The sequence below is a fragment of the Oncorhynchus keta genome, chromosome 15, assembly GCF_023373465.1.
Source record: "Oncorhynchus keta strain PuntledgeMale-10-30-2019 chromosome 15, Oket_V2, whole genome shotgun sequence".
Classification (NCBI taxonomy): domain Eukaryota; kingdom Metazoa; phylum Chordata; class Actinopteri; order Salmoniformes; family Salmonidae; genus Oncorhynchus; species Oncorhynchus keta.
Genome location: NC_068435.1, coordinates 9,581,298 through 9,600,248, shown reverse-complemented (window position 1 = coordinate 9,600,248; position 18,951 = coordinate 9,581,298). Strand labels below are relative to the sequence as shown.

Below are 18,951 nucleotides of genomic sequence, written 5' to 3'. Positions count from 1 at the left end.
ATTCAAACCAGTGACCTTTTGGTTACTAGTCCAACGCTCTAAAGCGCTAGGCTACCTGCCGATTGAAAACCCAAAGCAGTACAGTACAATCGAGACCTGTATCCATTCTGTCTATTCTATGGCATTTATGGTCTGGCTTGTCATCTATCATCACCCACCATTTTTCACCATGTCTGAGATGGTGCGGGCCAACTCCACCAACACACTGGTGCCCACTGTGGAGCTGGCGAAGCCTGGACCCCAGGCATCCCTCTGAGCACCCATAACCACAAAACGATCTACAGCAAGGAAGGCAGAGACATAGCATATTTAAACTGTGTAAAGGATTAAGACAGTTGATCTATTAGATAGCATTTAGCCTCTCAAATCAGGGTAAATCCCATTTAATTTCTCTTAATGGAAATGTACATGAAATGAAAATGGTTCATTCTTTCAGATCTGGACTATGCATCAATTCACACATTGAATTTCAATTAAATCTACTGACTTGCCTACAGTTGAAATGTAACTGACCCCAAAGCTACCGTAAAATGACCTAAGAACTACAATACTAGGGACTCCTGTTTCTTTCCACAGGGCCTTAGGTCAACCATACCTGGGTCCACAAAGCCTTTGATGACTCCAAACACGTTGACGATCAACTTCTCAGCCAGGACGTTGTTGACCTCCACCGTGACCATATCGGCATTATCTCCCAGTTTTCCTACCCCTTCCCAACCTGTAGGGGCGCTTTTCCCTTCCATTTCCCTGAGTTTCCAGACAAAGATTTGGTGGGAAAATGTTAGGCACTGATCTAAGGTCAGTTTCAAGGTTTTAACCCTTAAAAATGGTCATGGTTAGGATAGGAATGGTATGATGTTCCTAGATCTGTGTGTAAGGCCCAACTTCTACTACACTACGATCAGTTGATGGAAACCTACCTCATGATAGTGGTGGCCATGCGGACTGTGATGGTCTGGGCCAGGATGCTGGGGAGACCTGAGGACTGGACAGGGGGAAACTGGGTATGGTTGAAGGAGGGGAACCCGGGGGTGTAAGGGTCACCAGAGCCAAGATGGACCTGGATATGGAGAAACAGAGACACATGACAGGGTGAGCCCTGACCTTTGTGTTTTGATTTGGCCCTGCACTAACATATCCAATTCAACTTGCCAAACCCTTGATAAGTTCAATCTGGGGTGTAATCATTAGTCCAAAAAAAAATAGTTTGTTGAAAACAATTCAAGTCGGTTCCTTCCTATTTTGGTTCCTAGTGAATACACCCCAGGTGTTTTAGTCCAGGGCTAGAACAAGAGGGTGCACTGCCCTGGCTAGAATATAGTGAGGGTGTCATCAGGGTACAAAGTGGAACAGAATAAGATGAGGCAACAAGAGGTACACAATACACTACTGTATCTTTAAATGTAACCTTAAATGTATTTTTATTTCATTTAACTAGGCAAGTTAGTTAAGAACAAATTCTTATTTACAATGACTGCCTACACCGGCCAAACCCGGACAACGCTGGGCCAATTGTGGGCCGCCCTTATGTGACTCCAAATCACGGCCGGTTGTGATACAGCCTGTATTTGAACCAGGGTCTCTGTAGTGACGCCTCAAGCACTGAGATGCAGTGCACTTTAGACCGCTGCGCCACTCGGGAGCCCATACGTAGTAGATAGTGCAGATATACCCAACAATGTGTGTGTCCAGTTAACTTCAGTCATGGCTGGGAATGCAAATCATATAATGTCTGTCTACATGTACATTTCATAGAGGAAAATGTCCGCCTCACTCACATGGCCAAAGAGCTGAGTGGACCCTCCGATCCTTCTGTCGTCAGCAGGGTAGATGAGAACAGCAGAGGCATTCAGCTTGGCTGCGTTGGCCACCTACGCAAGGAAGAAAGGAGGGAGCATGGAATGGAAAAGCACGAGAACAGAACCCTTTTACGCTTTTACACATCACCTTGTGTTACTCAATCAAGTCCATATAGGCTCCAATAGATTTACCAATACAAACTAGACTCATCACTCCGACACTAAACCTCCAAATGAAGGGAGATCAATGACCTTATTAAAAATTCAGCCGTAAGCTTATAAAATATCTCAAGGAAGTATGTTTTTGTTTCTTCTTGTGCAAATTCCCACACCTTCTCAGCAAAGCTTATTTTCCCAGATCTGACCAGAAGGACCCTCCCGTCCAAGGCAATGTTCTTATCCTGCAGTTTCCTCAGGTCGTCCATCTGGCCATAGTTGCCGTGAAGTACTGCGCCCTGTGAAAAACAAAAATAGACATTGAAACCGGTCTTGAGCTCAAATTACTCTGCAACAATTAATTCATAAATATGGAGGTACTATTATGGAAGAATACTAGGGGTATGTATGCAAGGTGTACTTAGCACAATTGCTAAGTGCTTGACAATAAACTGAATGACTAATGTGATAACTCATGTAGTATTTTATAGTATACAATATGTCAATTATTTTATTACAATCAGAGTATCAGCTCTATTGTCAACCTTGAAATCAACTGAAATGCTCCAAATTTGTTAATTTCAATGTAAAATAAAATAAAAATGAAACAAAAACTCTGGATTTTTTTTTTCTTCAATGATTACCTTTGCTGTTCCAGTTTTGCTGTAGGCCAGATATCCCCTCAGTGCTCCAAGATCAGACCCTTTGAAGGTCACCTTGTTGGAGCCAGATGCAGGGGGATCCACAAGCTTGACATAGTGCTCGTCAGTCCACGTATACATGCCGTACTCTTTGAACCTTCCCAGCACCTTCTTGGCCAGCACAGTGTCTCCAGCAGAGCCTGCCTGATGGCTTTCACTAGCAAACTCACTGAGAGAGTGACAGACAGAAAGAGGGGGGGGGGGGTGATGGAGAGAGAAAGGGAAGGGGAGAGAAATATAAATATACTTCCTTTATCCCAATGATGTGCCAAACATTATGCAGAAAATTATTAAGACTTCAAATGTTATTGGCCACATGCTTTGTTAACAGATGTAAACTAACAGTGAAACGCTTGTTTACGGGCCCTTCCCAACAATGTAGACAGAAAAATAATAAGAATACACAATGAGTAACGATAACTTGGCTATAGACACTGGGTACCAGTACAGAGTGGATGTGCAGGGGTACAAGGTAATTGAGGTAGATACTGCATGTACATATAGGAAAGGGATGAAGTGACCAGGCAACAGGATAGATAAACAGTAATGGCAGCTTATACGAGTCAAGAGTAAAGTGCAATAAGGGTCAACGCAGAAAGTTAAATAGTCGGGATAGCCATTGGTTAACAGTCTTACGGCTTGGGGGTAGAAACTGTTCAGGCTTCGTATGCAGCTGCCATACTGTCACAACATAATTGGTAGTAGTATAACATTGTAGTGCTATTTCCAATATAAAGTTGAAAAATGAGAGCAGACAAGCTTAAAAGGGATACTTTTAAGTAGCCTTCCTTCTGTAGCACAGTTGGTAGAGCATGGCGCTTGTAGCGCCAGGGTAGTGGGTTCGATTCCCGGGACCACCCATACGTAGAATGTATGCACACATGACTGTAAGTCGCTTTGGATAAAAGCGTCTGCTAAATGGCATATATTATTATTATATATTACTTTGGGATTTTTGCAATGAATCTCTTTATCTACTTCCCCAGAGTCTGATGAGTTCATGGATAATTTTTAAAAAATGGTATCCAAAGTCATCCGACTCTGGGGAGGTAGATAAAGAGATTCATTGCCAAAATCCTGAAGTAACCCTTTAATGTTTACCCCACTGGGCTACTAGTGCAGTCACCTGAAGGCGCTCTCGAAGCTGGAGGCACTCATCTTCTCATCCAGCAGTCTCTTCACGTCATTCCAGTCCATGGGAGGGTCCGCCTCCATCTTAACGGAACCCTGGGTAATGGATTCTTCAAAGGTGGACCTAGAGCAGCTGGGAGGAGCCAACTCTTTCTTCCGATGGGACAGGTAGCCAATCAGATAGCCTGAGAGAGAAACAGAAAAAAGGGGAAGAGAGTCAATTGTAAAATAACCGCTGAAACCACTGTCAGCAGCAGCTAGACAAAACCATCCGGGCAGAAACCAGACCAAGAGACGGTTTACCCCAGACGGGCCGGTTTATCCCAGACGAAAATTATATATATATATATTTTTTTAAAGCTCTCGATGGAGAATTCTTATATTTTTTGTCCAAGACAAGGCTTAATCTTTGTCTGGAAAACGGGCCCTTAATCTGGTCATCAGTTTATCTGAACAGCGTTTCAGCCATAAATCATACGACAGTGGCAACTTGCACTGAGTTTTAGCTATCTGTGGCTAAAGTTAGCAGGATTTCATAGTGGCTTTTAAAGAAACCCGAAAAATTAATTAGAGTTTCTCCTGGCCAATAGACTACCTGGAGAGTGAAGAAACCAACCATCCTTCAACGTGTACTTTAATACAGAGCTTGTGACTTTTACTGATACAGCATATGACCAATACGTGACTAACAGTGACTGAGGCACCAGCATGCAATTGTCCATTTTTTAAATGTCTGTTCTTACTGATGATGAAGATGAGGAGTATGGTGGCCACCATGAAGCAGACGCTCTTGGGCGTGCGACCGGCTGGCCTGTGTACCACATAGGGATCCTTGGCATGGTTGTGGTCCTCCCCCACGCCATTACCGCCCACCTCCTCGTCCATGTCGGACGACAGCTTCATCTCCACCTGGCTGTTCTCACCCTCCATGTTCTGCGTCAGGTTGAAGCGTGTGTATGAGCGAGGCTCTCCATTGAACTGTGTGGAGACAGAGATTGATGAAGGAAGGAGAGCTGTTAAAATCCTCACATGCCAGGTGATTTAGTGTGTGTTTTATTCAGCCAAAATTAAGACATTTTGAACATTCTTATACAGATTACCTTGGGTTTCACTCCCTACATGCCTATATACAGATATATATTATTTAATGGAACCATCTTTATTTGGCACCAAATTTGAGCAAATAAAAAGTGATTCAATCGAGATTAACTACAGAATGTAATGCGATTGATTATTTTAAATTGTTTGACAGCCCTAAAAATAGGGATCTTATTATTGGCCGATATATGGCAATATTATTTTACTTCATACCTGCAACAAACTCTAGTATTTTTCCTTCCCAGTCTTCTTTTTAAATAGTGAGCCAATTTGTTTTCAGCACTTTTATTTCCATGACTGATCCCTCTGCAGTGATATGTGTTTGGAAAAATCTAATCGCAATACATATCGACTCGGCCCTAAGCATCGTGATAATATCACAGTATCGAATCGCAATACATATAGACTCGGCCCTAAGCATCGTGATAATATCACAGTATCGAATCGCAATACATATAGACTCGGCCCTAAGCATCGTGATAATATCACAGTATCGAATCGCAATACATATAGACTCGGCCCTAAGCATCGTGATAATATCACAGTATCGAATCGCAATACATATAGACTCGGCCCTAAGCATCGTGATAATATCACAGTATCGAATCGCAATACATATAGACTCGGCACTAAGCATCGTGATAATATCACAGTATCGAATCGCAATACATATAGACTCGGCCCTAAGCATCGTGATAATATCACAGTATCGAATCGCAATACATATAGACTCGGCCCTAAGCATCGTGATAATATCACAGTATCGAATCGCAATACATATAGACTCGGCACTAAGTATCGTGATAATATCACAGTATCGAATCGCAATACATATAGACTCGGCCCTAAGCATCGTGATAATATCACAGTATCGAATCGCAATACATATAGACTCGGCACTAAGTATCGTGATAATATCGTATCGTCCAGTCCCTGGCAATTCCCAGACCTAATGTATAGTCTTACTAGGCTGGTACTATGTGGGAACAGTGGGTTAACTGCCTGTTCAGGGGCAGAACGACAGATTTTGTACCTTGTCAGCTCGGGGATTTGAACTTGCAACCTTTCGGTTACTAGTCCAACGCTCTAACCACTAGGCATAATGTGTGCCACTTGAACACATTGGCTGTGTTTACTGTTTACTCAGGCAGCCTAATTCTGATATTCTGTCAACAAAAATATATATATATATATAATTGCCTTAATAAAAATCTATGCTTTTTAGGCTTGTAGCCTTCATCAGGGTAGCCTAGTGGTTAGAGTGTTGGACTAGTAACCGAAAGGTTGCAAGTTCATATCTCCGAGCTGACAAGGTACAAATCTGTCGTTCTGCCCCTGAACAGGCAGTTAACCCACTGTTCCCAGGCTGTCATTGAAAATAAGAATATGTTCTTAACTGACTTGCCTAGTTAAATAAAGGTTAAAAAATATCAAAAAAATATCAATTGACCTCCAATAGATTAGCACCATTCTTCACATTTCCAGTTGGCTCCTAATTCATGCACCTTGGTTGGAATGCGAGGTAGCAGCACTATAGGTAGCAGCACTATAGGTAGCAGCACTATAGGTAGCAGCACTATAGGTAGCAGCACTATAGGTAGCAGCACTATAGGTAGCAGCACTATACCTTTGCTTCGGGAATCACTTTAGAGTGAAGAGACCAATTTGCAAGTGTCGATATGTACTCATTTCATTAACATTTTAGAAAATTGTGGTGCAGGTATCAGTCAACTGAAACTAAAAGCAACCATTTAAAAAGACATTCAAAAGAGGAATGCTTTTGATTTGCAACCATTTTTAGACAGGATAATGAGACAATCGTTTAGTAAGTGCTCGGGTAATTTCTTTAAAGTCTAGGCCTAGTACTTACAATTTTGGATATTGTCGACCTTGCGTGGTCCATGGTCGCTTCTCAGAAGTCTAGAGGGAACAAAAAAAAGAGTGAGTGTGGAACAGGATCCATGCTAGAATAGAAATACGGCGTTTTGGGGAAAGAAAATACTACACGTCCCAAAGCCCCAGGTTTTCACTTCTTATTTGTGTATTCATTAACAGTTTCTTTCTGGCTAGTGGGGAGAAACCAAAGAAGAATAATATAATAATAATATATGCCATTTAGCAGACGCTTTTATCCAAAGCGACTTACAGTCATGTGTGCATACATTCTACCTATGGGTGGTCCCGGGAATTGAACCCACTACCCTGGCGTTACAAGCGCCATGCTCTACCAACTGAGCTACAGAAGGACCACAAGTCCCACAACTTCTCTGAACATCCACCAGGCTTCCTACGGTGTTGCCCTGTTCCCAGGCACTAAAGAGCACTGTTGAGGGCGTGAACCGGCCACAATCACACTGGCTCCACGTGAAGTCGAGGGGGAAGGAAAATAACATGATTACAAAAACACAAAACTTCCCACGTGATTTTATGGATTCGCCAAAGAAAGCAATGTCTCTGTGTGAATGGAGTCCTGAGACCAGAAACACAAGACTACCATATCATTTCCTGGCTGTCAAGTAGCACCCATGATGAGCAATTGTTCTGAATAAGGAATAGGCCATTTTAAACATTTTCGATAATGTGCTGTGTTATTTACTCATTTCAGACCCCATTGCTTATTTGACTGGACAGACTATAAGTGATCTTGTACTGTACACTACTGGTAACATTAATGTAATGCTGGCCTAATTGTAAATTGTTGTAATTAGCCTAAATTAATATATAAAATAATCCATTATTTTGTCCCATTGAAGTTACCAAATAGTATTCAGTTTGGAGCAGTAGGTGGCGACAAAGTCCCACAAGAATTGCTTTGCTTAGGGTGATATACAACTAGGTCTAATGGCTCAAATTAATATCGGAACTGAATCCAAATTAAATACATATATATATATATATATATATATATTTAAGAGTCATTGAAAATAATGGGCAAAGAAATCAAAAGCTCTTCTAATCATTACCACAGCTGTGATGGCCTACATCACTGAGAGGTTATCAACTTGAGGCCACTAGATGGGCCATTCATTATTCAGTTAAAAATGATAAATCACGATCCCCATCGCATCTATATATATTTTTTAATACCTATGAATACAACCACCTCCTCTATATTTGACAATATGGCAGCCTGACTAAGTTAGCGCACTGAATAAAGAACAAAGTGCAGAGATACCCATCTATTTACGGTAAGTTGTGTTTTGACATGTTAAGTAAGTAAACCACTTTCAGGAAAGGAAACAGAGCATCCAGCCAACATGCTAAGTCAAGTTTATCGAACCCTCCTTACATCTGTTTCGACTACAGAGTTACCGCAGTCATGATAGCAATTCCTCATAACACTTCTCCTTTACTGAGAAAGACAAGCAGTAATTCACAACCAATGTTTCACTTATTACATTCAAAACAATGCATCTGACAAGGGAGGATCTAGGCCTAGATACTAAAACAAAAAACCTTTCAAACCATGCCCAATCTTTCTGAACAATCCACATATTGTTCAGGTCTTACCAAATGCCTAGCTAAATGTGTTCCCAATCAGCATGAACCTACCTAAATGAACCTCATTCACCTCTTTTCCCCATCACACCAAGCATCAATATTATCTCAATGCTCCTGAACCAATCACAAAAATATTGGAGGCAAGTGAGCAGAGCCCTCATTTACATTTCACTCATTTATCCACAGCGCCTTACAGTTAAGTGAGGACATAGATTTACAGTCTTTTTCACACTGTTCCCCAATGGGAATCGAACCCACACCTGGCATTGCAATCACCACGCTCCTACCAACTGAGCCACGCAGGACATGATCAGACTGAACACGGCTTCTCTAAATAACTGCTCGGCAACCTTTTCTCCCAGTATTTCAACCACCTAAACAGCTCTCTTATGACCCATCTAGTGTAAAAAGACTAATCAATCCTAGGATTGTGTTAGAAACTGAATGAATCAGCAGACAGTCAGTCCTTGTTTTTGTAAAGTCACCTCAGTAGAAAGTTGCCACAATGATTACTGTAGTAACGCTAACAGGGCAGAACAGTGGCGACTGTCCGGACAATGAGCCCCGAATGACCTCTTGCGACATGTTCAGGCCCAATGGGGTGAGATTCCAGAAAGGACATGGCGTGACAGCGGAACCGTGGGCAAATGCCAGGAGACAGGCCTGCCCTACTTAGCAACCTCCAATCCTAGCCTAACTAAACAATAAAATAAAATATAGGCCTATGATCTTAACACTACATTAGCAGATATAGGCTAATTTCAGTTAGGCTAAGTCTGTCTGGCATGGACTAGTCGTGTCTTCCTCTGCATATTTTTTGGCTACGTCTAGTAAAGGCTGACTTAGCAAGACTACAGTAAAGGTCACAGTAGAGGAGATACTGTAGCACTATTCCTTGGTAGCGTCCGCTGTGTACTTTGTGTCAGTTGCCCTGTCTAGCTGTGTCCTTTTTCTAAGTCTAGTTTTAACATTTATTTTAATACACTAACTGTAGTACTGAGATTGTTTTTCAAACAAAAATGCATTATAAATTCAACATATTATTCATTTTATGATGACCGGTCCTTATGTAAACTAGCAAACTTCATATCCACATATCATAATGTAGGCTGTAACCTCTTGCTGGCATATCATAATGTAGGCTGTAACCTCTTGCTGGCATATCATAATGTAGGCTGTAACCTCTTGCTGGCATATCATAATGTAGGCTGTAACCTCTTGCTGGCATATCATAATGTAGGCTGTAACCATATCATAATGTGCTGTAACCTCTTGCTGGCATATCATAATGTAGGCTGTAACCTCTTGCTGGCATATCATAATGTAGGCTGTAACCTCTTGCTGGCATATCATAATGTAGGCTGTAACCTCTTGCTGGCATATCATAATGTAGGCTGTAACCTCTTGCTGGCATATCATAATGTAGGCTGTAACCTCTTGCTGGCATATCATAATGTAGGCTGTAACCTCTTGCTGGCATATCATAATGTAGGCTGTAACCTCTTGCTGGCATATCATAATGTAGGCTGTAACCTCTTGCTGGCATATCATAATGTAGGCTGTAACCTCTTGCTGGCATATCATAATGTAGGCTGTAACCTCTTGCTGGCATATCATAATGTAGGCTGTAACCTCTTGCTGGCATATCATAATGTAGGCTGTAACCTCTTGCTGGCATATCATAATGTAGGCTGTAACCTCTTGCTGGCATATCATAATGTAGGCTGTAACCTCTTGCTGGCATATCATAATGTAGGCTGTAACCTCTTGCTGGCATATCATAATGTAGGCTGTAACCTCTTGCTGGCATATCATAATGTAGGCTGTAACCTCTTGCTGGCATATCATAATGTAGGCTGTAACCTCTTGCTGGCATATCATAATGTAGGCTGTAACCTCTTGCTGGCATATCATAATGTAGGCTGTAACCTCTTGCTGGCATATCATAATGTAGGCTGTAACCTCTTGCTGGCATATCATAATGTAGGCTGTAACCTCTTGCTGGCATATCATAATGTAGGCTGTAACCTCTTGCTGGCATATCATAATGTAGGCTGTAACCTCTTGCTGGCATATCATAATGTAGGCTGTAACCTCTTGCTGGCATATCATAATGTAGGCTGTAACCTCTTGCTGGCATATCATAATGTAGGCTGTAACCTCTTGCTGGCATATCATAATGTAGGCTGTAACCTCTTGCTGGCATATCATAATGTAGGCTGTAACCTCTTGCTGGCATATCATAATGTAGGCTGTAACCTCAACCCCTCTGCTTGCAGTGGAATATGTTGAGAAAAGACTGTTGGTTAAGTGGTTCTCTCATTAAAATCACACCGTCTGAAAGGTAAGCCATCAAAGCTTTTAGCCTACATGCCAAACATACCCAGCCTTGGTAGGGTTAAAAACTTATCCAATTCTGCAAGACCTACACATAAGAGATGAAAAGTGTGACCACAAACACACAGTCACATACAATAAACAGGTTTCCATCCAACTTTTTTTTTTTAAGCGACTAAAGTACATGTCGGATAAATAAATAAGGTCACAACAGGCCTGATGGAAACAAATTGTGTCGGTAAACTATTCAAATGTCGACAAAAAACACAAAAATACGCTAGCCAAGGTGGGATCTTTTTGTGTCAATCAAATTAATAAATGCGAGAAAAGGCGGCGGAAACCCCTTTACACACAAATATTGATATAATAGCAATTATATCGATGTAAACCTGGAGTCACGCGATTATGTGGTGTGGTCCTCCAACGACAACTCAGGAAATCATGCAGTTTATTAGGCTAAAGATTAAATAAATTATGAACTTCACAGGGTGGTGAAACCCCTCGATGATGAGCTTGATGCTTCTTTCCAATAAATATCGAGGGTGTTATTCTGGTGACATGATGATGATCGATGCTTGGCTGCTGTTCGACAAATAATTCATAAGGATCACATCACGTGGGTAGCCTTAACCACACAGCATCTGCCAGCTGGTGACCACTGCCTGAAGACTTTGACTCCAATGACCAACTAACCATGATCTTGAGTTTAGAATTCACATTTTATTAATTTAACTAGGCAAGTCAGTTAAAGAACATATTCATATTTTTAATGACGGTCTACACTGGCCAAATCTGGACGACACTGGGCCAAATATGACTCCCAATCACCTGCCCGGTTGTGATACAGCCTGGATATCGAACCAGGATGTCTGTAGTGAAGCCTCATGCACAGAGACGCAGTGCCTTAGACCGCTGCACAGCTCGGGAGCAATTAGTTTAAAATCAGCTGTGTTTGCTAGGGATGAAGACAAAGTGTGAAACCTCTCGAGCCCCTGAGGACTGGAGTTCCCACCGCCCCATCCCTGTTCTAGAGTGTAGGCCTCTACCTGCAAAAGCCTTCAAAGTGTGTAAGACAGATAAAGCATGTGCTATCACCATGGGAACCGTGAATTCACCCTTGGTTCCCAGACAAACTGCTACACTGGGCCCGGGGGTGGGGGGGCATGGTTACATCAATTCAAGGCTAAAGCAATACGCCTTGCGTATCAAGTTCTTCCTTGAAAAACAGACACGTCTTCACCCGCTTTTTCTAATAGACTAATAGCTCTTCTCTTTTCCCATTGTCAAGCAGACACTCACGGTAGTGCTGTCCAACACGTCTCCCAGAAGAACCCGGGTAACCTTAAGTCAGAAACACAGCCATTTATCCCAGCTTTACGAGCATGACTGAGTTAAGGCCTTCTACTGTAACTAGCCCACGGGTTGACCACAATGCATTTCTATGGAACAGCATTTATCCATAAAGCTGACGATGTTACAGTGTTGTAAACACGCTATAACGTATATCATAACCATTCATTTCTTCAATAATATCATGACAAATGCAGATATAGGGGACTGACTCCGTAAGCTGCGAGTTGACTGCAAACAGCCATGGGATGTTATTTTAGTCTCAAGAACTGGCAACATGTTGTGAATGAACACAACAGGATTAGACGCTTACATGCCACAGTGTGAGGCTTAAGCTTTCTGGTTGAATATGTAGTCTAACCAAAGTAACAGATCCTAGCCTATATCATTGCCCTTGGCTAAAGCTCTTCGACCACTCACATAGGAAGACGTATAACAAAGGTTCTTCGACTCGTCACAATGGTTATATAGGAAACTTTTAGTCAGAATGGACAGCACGTATTAAAGTGAAGAGGAGCAAGAAAAGATTCCTGAAACTATTTCAGTTCTGAAAAGGAATGTAAATAAAAAATGTAATTAAAAACTCAGGTTTTCCGAATGTAAAAGGTGTGACAACTGCAAACTTTGGTAGGTTCAGGGAAATTCAAATATTTTTCACTCTGATGACAGATGTCATTCATTCAACCAGATCCTACCAAGTATAGACTAGTGTTTTTAACTCAAACTTTTGCCCCAAGAAACAGACCTGCTATGAACACAAAAAGAGCAAGCCTGGAGCGCCAAAGAGGCCAGAGTCCAGAATTCTAGCGCAAACCCACACAACAATTACATGAAAGCTTCATTCATCAAACCGAACATGGCCAATCCTGATTCTATAAGCTGCTGACATCTGGATTGTTGCCCACTAATCCTTGTTATAAGGAGTGAGAAAGGAGGTGGGGGGGGGTGTGGGGGGAGTCATATCTTCTGCTTCATTGTGCAGTAGCCGATCATGTGAGAGTCACATTGGGAAAAGTTCCCAGTTGTTCATGAGAAAGAGGGGCAGCCAGGAGAACAGGCTACAGAGCCATACAGAGGCATCTCCATACACATTCAGTCTGAGATTACTGTGTTGAATATGAAAAGGCTAACCAATATTGTCAACACAAAAAACAGAATCTTCATTACATTTATGTCAATTAGCAGATGTTCTTATCCAGAGCAACTTACAGGAGCAATTAGGGTTAAGCACCTTGCACAAGGGCACAGCGACATTTTTTTCACCTAGATATTCAACACAGAAACCAATCTGTTACTGGCCCAACATCCTTAAACACTAGTCTACCTACCTACCTGCCACCCATTCAACCACAGCCGTGAGGTAACCATCAAACACACTGGGGGTCTGTTGTCAATTAGAATATTGTGGAGATTTTCATACACAGAGATCAACGACCTGGATGAATAAGGATATTACTTACAAAGTAGAGACTTCTAGAATATAATTGACTGACACACACAGCATAGAGATTATAACATGTGTGCTGTGCATAGTTAAATTGCAAAGCCATGTGTGTCAAAGGTTGTGAATAACAATACCTTTGTTTAGACATTCAAGTAATCACCAAGGTCATTATAGGATAGGGACGCAAGGGAGTGACTGGGACTTGTCAAGGGCAGGCATGCGCAGTAGGTTACTTGAGCTTGTCAAGTTCCCCTGATGCAGTTTCGGCTTCAATGTAGCCTACGTTATGGTTTTAAATAGAAATGTAGCATTCTGGGTCAAATGTTCTGCACACATTGGCATTGTGTATTTATTTGCAAACCGAGGTTAGTTCATTCATAGCCTATTTCAATGCAAAATAATTGCTCGACATGATTTGCGTTGAGATAAAGAATTTTGTTGGACTTCTACACGCACACCAGCGTTGAAAAACTGGATTTGTTTAGATAGTCTACTGTACCTGGCTATAGCTTAACAGGGCCTTTTAGCTTCTATGACCAGGAATAAATCGATTATATAAACACAATGTCTGTTTCACACGGTCTTGCTGATAGAGAATGAGATATTAGACTGTGGGGCGCGAAGGTTTACCCATGCAGATGAACTATCATTACGAGATTATTATTTGTTTTTTAAATGCTAACGTTACTAACTTCAATCCCATTTAAGAACCCTACTCGAGGTTAATTTTACTACGATATCTCTATGTAGCGATGAGTCCAGGTCAACCAAGTGTGTGCATACCTCGTGAAAATAGGCTACTCACCATGTGCTGAGAGTAGCTACAGCGCGCTCGACTCAACCGAACATGACAAACCTCCCATACAGAAGTGTACTCTTAAAGAGCCTACGAGTTCTCCTTATAGTCCAAATGACTGTTATTTTCTGAGGTAGACTTGCTCTGGCAGCCAAAACAACCAACATACTCCATCTAAAAACGTGAAGCTATACGGATATAGAAACAAAGCCCTTTACTTTCATATCAAGTTAACATAATTCCACAAAATGCAAAAAAATATATATATACACTTAATGTACCCCGTTTTAAAACGGGTGTATCACAGTTGCTGCCGATAGTATTTTTCAGTGACAACACGTTTCTGGGCGGACTTCCGTTTCACACAGGTGTTCAAAGCACGTTTAATAATTAGCACAGGTGGTCACGGTCTTCCGTAAATACAACCGGTGTGCTGTAAATTTGAAAGATGTGGGAACACCAACCCTATAAAAAAGGTGTATATCAATTTAACCTTTTGTTTTTTGAAAATTATTTCTAGCTAATATGAAGGATACGGTTTCCAAACCCATACTGCAAGCGATGTTTAATATTCTAGCTAATATGAAGGATACGGTTTCCAAACCCATACTGCAAGCGATGTTTAATATTCAGACTGAGCATTCTTACCCCCCCGTACAGAAGACGCCTTCATCCAATGATTTAACATTGTGTCATGTAAAGGAATTAACTGATGAGAGTCGTGGTCAAGGGCTACATTGTAGCCTAGATTTCAATAAGACACAGAGCTACAATCATGATCCAATCAACCATTGACACCTGCCAACTAGCCTACATAAAACGATAGGCAAAAATAGTCATTATGACATGCTGGCAGTAAAACATATTTGGTTATATATATAGCCTAATATATCCATATGCTCTCTAAAATCAAGGACGCCAATAATATGACGCTTTACGTTAACATTACTGTCATCATGGCCATTCATGTTAGTCAATCCATTGTATTGTTAGACTATTTCGGCTTTTTAAAAGCTACATTTATTATGATACGAATCTAATCACACCCTTACCGCTCTTCGATTGTGCCAATCGTCTGGTAATTGTATGCTCCCTCGACCCGAGGTTTCTTTGAACGTTCACTATATTTTGTTCCTTCACTGGCACAAGCAATCTTGAGCATGCTCTTTATGGATAGAAAAAAAAATCGAGTTCTAATAGATGAAAACGTCACTTCCTGTCGCACGTCTCCTCTTAGCGGAGGAGCGCTGGCCTTGCCATGTGTTCTAGTATAGAACTTCTAGAAGGTGTACGCTCTTGAGAAAGCAATGGTTTCTAGGCCTATGTGTTTTGACCATTTAATTTGACACATTCACATGACATAGGGTGTTTGCACAACATTAGTGAGGATTAAATATATTGACATGTACACAGAAATGTAGAATCGTGGTCGCAGTTGAGTTTGCTCACCCGGCGGGCTCGGTGGACTTCACTTCGCATTAGTGGATGGTGCTAAATCAAGTGTATCTTCGCTTTTCAGTGTGACGACTTTCACGCTTTGCGCAGGAGTTTGCCAGTGAACGACTGGCTGGCGGCATCATAGTCTAGGCTGCACACCATGAACAACCAACAATTCATTGCAACATTTTCATATACCATTCCGTCAATAAACATGTAATCTCTGAACATATAGGATTTACCCTAAATATGAATTGGTTTGAATGCGATGTGACTATATGCAGGTTGCTCAAAATAAAAATGAAGGGTGTTCTTGAAACGATTTTTGTCCAAATATAATTTGGATAACTCAATTTGCGCAGATGTGAGATGACATCAATGTAATTCGGCTTTAGGCTATTTCGGTGATATTATAGTAGGGGCGAGGCGCCTTTCGCCTATGCAATAGCCAAATCAACGTTTAGGGTAGGCCTAAGTCAGATATAAGGGCTTTACTTGTAGGTTGGGTAGATTTATTATGTCTCAGACAATTATTGTAAAAAACATATATTTATATATATATATCTATATATATATACATACATATTTTAAAAAAACATGTACACAGCAGACATGATTTTACGCACTATACATGCCTGATGAAACCATAACTGTGACACATTTTGCAGGGTGTCCAATTGTTTTTTGTAAGTAGTTTGTTTCATCCGACTGGTCAGGTATAAGGACCTCTCTGTATTCAAAATGGTTTATTAAACAGTAATTACGCCAAACAGTTTGACGGACCGGAATTCTGCGTGAGATTATGCCAAAACTACCAAACCAGTCGGACTCAGGCCTACAGTTACACATGAATAGGAAAATCAGACTTCATGGGAACAAAAGTCAGTTTTCTTTGCAACACTCCTTTTTCTGCTACAGCTGTGGAAATATTATCTGCTAGACAGGGTCTTGTTGTAATTGTAGGCCAGAAGGCAGAAGGGCGTGATTTAGCCTAATCTTAGAAATGCTGAGTCTGCAGACCCATGACGAGACATTTTCTACATTAAAATATGATAAAATGTCATTTGATACAGAATGTTTTGATACAGAATGTTTCAAATGAGAAAGAATGCAAGGTTCCGTTTTTATTTAAAAACAAAGCTAGTAGCTAAAGATGTTTAAAGAATTGTTTTGGGCCACTGGAAAGAGATGTTTTAATAAGCTTCTATATCCTGAGTGAAAAAATGTTATTCAATGTAATTCTAAACTGTCAGTAGGTTAATTAATCTATCACCTTCATAAGTATACAGAGGGGTATATCAGGATTTTGTGGTTGTTCTTTTGTGTATGGAATATCAGAGCTCAACTCTTCAATTAAACAACCCTCCTTGGGTGGTCTCATCAGGTAAAACTATTCTCTTGCCTTTCTCATCGACATTGTAAAAAATAGTTTCTGCACCAATCCTGGCCACTACAAGTATTGTGAGTCACGCATTAAGTTTGTACACTGTGGACAGTGATTAAAAGGGGGAGGATATCAGCCCTGGCTTCTCAAAGTATCACACACACAGGGATTCAGGTGAAATGCAAAAGGGCCCTGCCACCACTTCTTGACAATAAGCCTGGCCTGCTTACTTTTTATATAAAGAAATGTACAAATTATACATTTGTGACATCAATATTTTAAAAATGGTCTAAAATAATAATTCAATACATGAATATGAGATGTGTATGTAAACTTTTGACATGTTAGTCATTTAGCAGATGCTCTTATCCAGAGACTTACAGTTAGTTCATTCATCTTAAAGATAGCTAGGTGAGACAACCGCATATCACAGTCAACTATACAGAATACAAACATTCCATTCCAGCTAAACAATGGATATATAGCATTTTGCAAAAAAACAAACATTTTCATGCACATCTAAAATTTGTAATAATAATTAAAACAGTCATATTTTACACATACATGAACGTACCCATTAGCAATCATTTCTGATGGAAAAAAACAGAAATGTGAAACATTTGTGGATATAGCGTTTTGGATTCAACTCTTTATATTTAGGCAGAGTATAACTGCTGTTGAGGCCTACAATGTGAATATTTGTTGTTGGGGTATTTGGTATTTTATTAGGATCCCCATTAGTTGTTGCGAAAGCAGCAGCTATTCTTCCTGGGGGTCCACACAAAACATGAAAATATACAGAACATTAATAGACAAGAACAGCTCAAGGACAGAACTACATTGAAAAAAAATAAAGCCACATGTATCCTACATATCAATACAGACACACAAACTATCTAGGCCCAATACGGGAGAGGCGTTGTGCCGTGAGGTGTTGCTTCATCTGGTTTTTGAAACCAGGTTTGCTGTTCATTTGAGCAATATTTTATTTTACATTTATTTAACTAAGCAAGTCAGTTTAAGAACAAATTCTTATTTTCAATGTCAGCCTAGGAACAGTGGGTTAACTGCCTGTTCAGGGGCAGAACGGCAGATTTGTACCTTGTCAGCTCAGGGATTTGAACTTGCAACCTTCCGGTTACTAGTCCAACGCTCTAACCCTGCCGCCCTGCAATATGAGATGGAAGGAAGTTCCATGCAATAATAGCTCTACATAATACTGTATGCTTTCTTGAATTTGTTCTGGATTTGGGGACTGTGAAAAGACCCCTGGTGGCATTTCTGGTGAGGTCTACAATTTTTTTTCTGAGGTCTTGGTTGATTTCTTTTGATTTTCCCATGATGTCAAGCAAAGAGGCACTGAGTTTGAAGGTAGCCCTTGACATACATCCATATGTACACCTCAAATTGACTCAAATTATGTCAATTAGCCTATCAGAAGCTTCTTAAAGCTTCTTAAGCCATTACATCATTTTCTGTAATTTTCCAAGCTGTTTAAAGGCACAGTCAACTTAGTGTATGTACATTTATGACCCACTGGAATTGTGATACAGTGAATTATAAGTGAAATAATCTGTCTGTAGACAATTGTTGAAAGAATTACTTGTGTCATGCACAAAGTAGATGTCCTAACCGACTTGCCAAAACTATAGTTTGTTAACAAGACATTTGTGGAGTGGTTGAAAAACAAGTTTTAATGACTCCAACCTAAGTGTATGTTAACTTCCGACTTCAACTGTAGATATAATATGGAAAAGAGCAAACAAAGCCAGATAAAAATATATATACATTCAGTCCATTAAATCAGTTGGTGTGTG

General features: G+C 40.6%; 2 protein-coding genes across 5 annotated transcripts in view; both read right to left on the bottom strand.

Moving 5' to 3' along the window:
* LOC118394405 (transferrin receptor protein 1) overlaps positions 1-15,525 on the bottom strand; it is a 33,273-nt gene extending 17,748 nt beyond the window's left edge. Inside the window, exons 1-10 of one of the 2 annotated variants that reach the window (XM_035787581.2) lie at positions 15,366-15,525; positions 6,756-6,805; positions 4,531-4,765; positions 3,783-3,972; positions 2,600-2,825; positions 2,132-2,254; positions 1,779-1,871; positions 921-1,060; positions 596-747; positions 159-278 (exon numbers count right to left, since the gene is read on the bottom strand). In XM_035787581.2, the coding sequence (XP_035643474.1) occupies positions 159-278; positions 596-747; positions 921-1,060; positions 1,779-1,871; positions 2,132-2,254; positions 2,600-2,825; positions 3,783-3,972; positions 4,531-4,765; positions 6,756-6,788 (1,312 nt within the window). In that variant the 5' untranslated portion in view covers positions 6,789-6,805; positions 15,366-15,525. Of the gene's footprint in view, positions 1-158; positions 279-595; positions 748-920; positions 1,061-1,778; positions 1,872-2,131; positions 2,255-2,599; positions 2,826-3,782; positions 3,973-4,530; positions 4,766-6,755; positions 6,806-14,322; positions 14,640-15,365 lie in introns of those variants that run through there. The other variant, XM_035787582.2, reaches the window with a different exon arrangement.
* On the bottom strand, positions 9,291-10,639 carry LOC127907561 (uncharacterized). Of its 3 annotated transcripts, none has more exons than XM_052463241.1 (2): positions 9,656-10,639; positions 9,291-9,601 (listed from the first exon to the last, which is right to left on the bottom strand). In XM_052463241.1, the coding sequence occupies exons 1-2, from the start codon at positions 10,628-10,630 to the stop codon at positions 9,461-9,463; spliced, it is 1,116 nt and encodes a 371-aa protein (XP_052319201.1). In that variant the 5' UTR covers positions 10,631-10,639; the 3' UTR covers positions 9,291-9,460. The 3 variants fall into 3 exon arrangements, with proteins under 3 accessions (XP_052319201.1, XP_052319202.1, XP_052319204.1); XM_052463242.1 differs by having other exon boundaries at positions 9,689-10,639; XM_052463244.1 differs by having other exon boundaries at positions 9,722-10,639.
* Positions 15,526-18,951: the final 3,426 nt, after the last annotated feature.